The sequence below is a fragment of the Amphimedon queenslandica genome, unplaced genomic scaffold (genome assembly GCF_000090795.2).
Source record: "Amphimedon queenslandica unplaced genomic scaffold, v1.1 AMPQUscaffold_3813_Cont24197, whole genome shotgun sequence".
Lineage (NCBI taxonomy): Eukaryota > Metazoa > Porifera > Demospongiae > Haplosclerida > Niphatidae > Amphimedon > Amphimedon queenslandica.
The window spans coordinates 1-1,448 of record NW_003555864.1 but is presented as its reverse complement, the minus strand read 5'-3'; the positions used below and the strand labels follow the sequence as shown (position 1 = coordinate 1,448).

The window sequence follows — 1,448 nt, the reverse complement described above, 5'->3', positions numbered from 1 at the left end:
TATTATTAAATGTATATAATAGATACTGGTTCATGTTCCAATGATGGTGAGATCAGATTGGCCAATGGTACAATAGAGCAAGAAGGTAGAGCTGAAATATGTCTCAATGGAGTATGGGGTGGTATCTGTCAAACTAGTTGGGGTACATCTGATGCTTTGGTATTCTGTAAAGGACTGGGATACAGGGGACCAAGTAAGACAAATTTAATGAAGCAATTTAATGATTCAATGATATAGATCCAACCACATTCTATGGTGCTTATTTTGGTGAGACTGGAGGTCCGATTATATTAAGTAATATTGGTTGCTCTGGATTCGAGACTGGCATTCAACAATGTAGCAAGAGTATACAACCAAACTTCAATTGCACACAGCAAAAATCAGCTGGAGTGATGTGCAAAGACTGTAAGTCAGGCTTCTCATTTAAAATGATTTGCATCATGAATGTTCACAGCTTGCAGCAATGGTCAGGTGAAACTAAGAGGCAGCAATGGCCCTAGTGAAGGAACTGTTCTTGTCTGTTATAATAACATGTGGGGCTTAATATCAGATACTGCATGGAGCAATGGAGATGCTAGAGTTGTCTGTAATACACTTGGATACAAGAATAAAAGTATGACTAATTAATTGATTGATGCATACACATGTGTTTCATTTTTATAGCTGCCAAACCTGTAATTGGATCACATTTTGGCAAGACAAACTTACCACTACATTTTAAGCATGTGTCATGTTTTGGCCAAGAGACTAGTATTATGCACTGCTCTAAGATCATACTCTCACTTAAAAATGGAAAACTGGCTCTCAACACTGATGATGTAGCTGGGGTTAAATGTATAGATGATGATGGTGCTGACGATGATGATAATGTTGGAACAAGGCCTAGGGGCTGCATTGAGATCAATACTGTAGCATTACAGTGTCAGTCTAATGGTACTATCAGATTGGAAGGTAGTGAGGAGAGAGGGACTGGTAGATTAGAGTATTGTTATAATGGATACTGGTCACCATTCTGTAAGCTGGACCCTGTGACTGCTTCTGTTGTCTGTAAACAGCTTGGATTCACTAACTACACAGGTAAAAATTACATAAGAGTTTTTAATGTTTTTAAAGTTTTTTTTACCAAGCTGCTTCAATTATTCCCACTGAAATATCTCAGAACTTCAGCCTATTTGAAAATATCACATGTGCTGGTACAGAGTCTTCCTTATCAAACTGCAAGATTCATGCATCAAAATGTCTCAAATGGTGCAGTGAAGTTTTAGCAATAAAATGTTTCAGTAAGTCCAAATATTTGTGAGTCCAATTATAACACTTTAATTACAGATCCTGGTATGTGTACGAATGGTGATATTAGACTAGTTGATGGTATCATTGAGAATGAAGGAAGAATTGAAATATGTACTGATGGAGTCTGGGGAGCTGTCTGTGATGAAGGATGGGATAAA

General features: G+C 37.4%; 1 protein-coding gene across 1 annotated transcript; it reads left to right on the top strand.

Annotated features, from left to right (window-relative positions):
* Positions 1 to 9: 9 nt before the first annotated feature.
* LOC105316191 (neurotrypsin-like) lies at positions 10 to 1,424 on the top strand (the record flags this gene model as incomplete). The annotated part of the gene is made up of 6 exons (XM_011411006.1): positions 10 to 193; positions 238 to 405; positions 455 to 613; positions 664 to 1,077; positions 1,128 to 1,280; positions 1,327 to 1,424. Coding segments are annotated over exons 1-6 (1,176 nt in total), but the record flags the coding sequence as incomplete, so codon positions are not given.
* Positions 1,425 to 1,448: the final 24 nt, after the last annotated feature.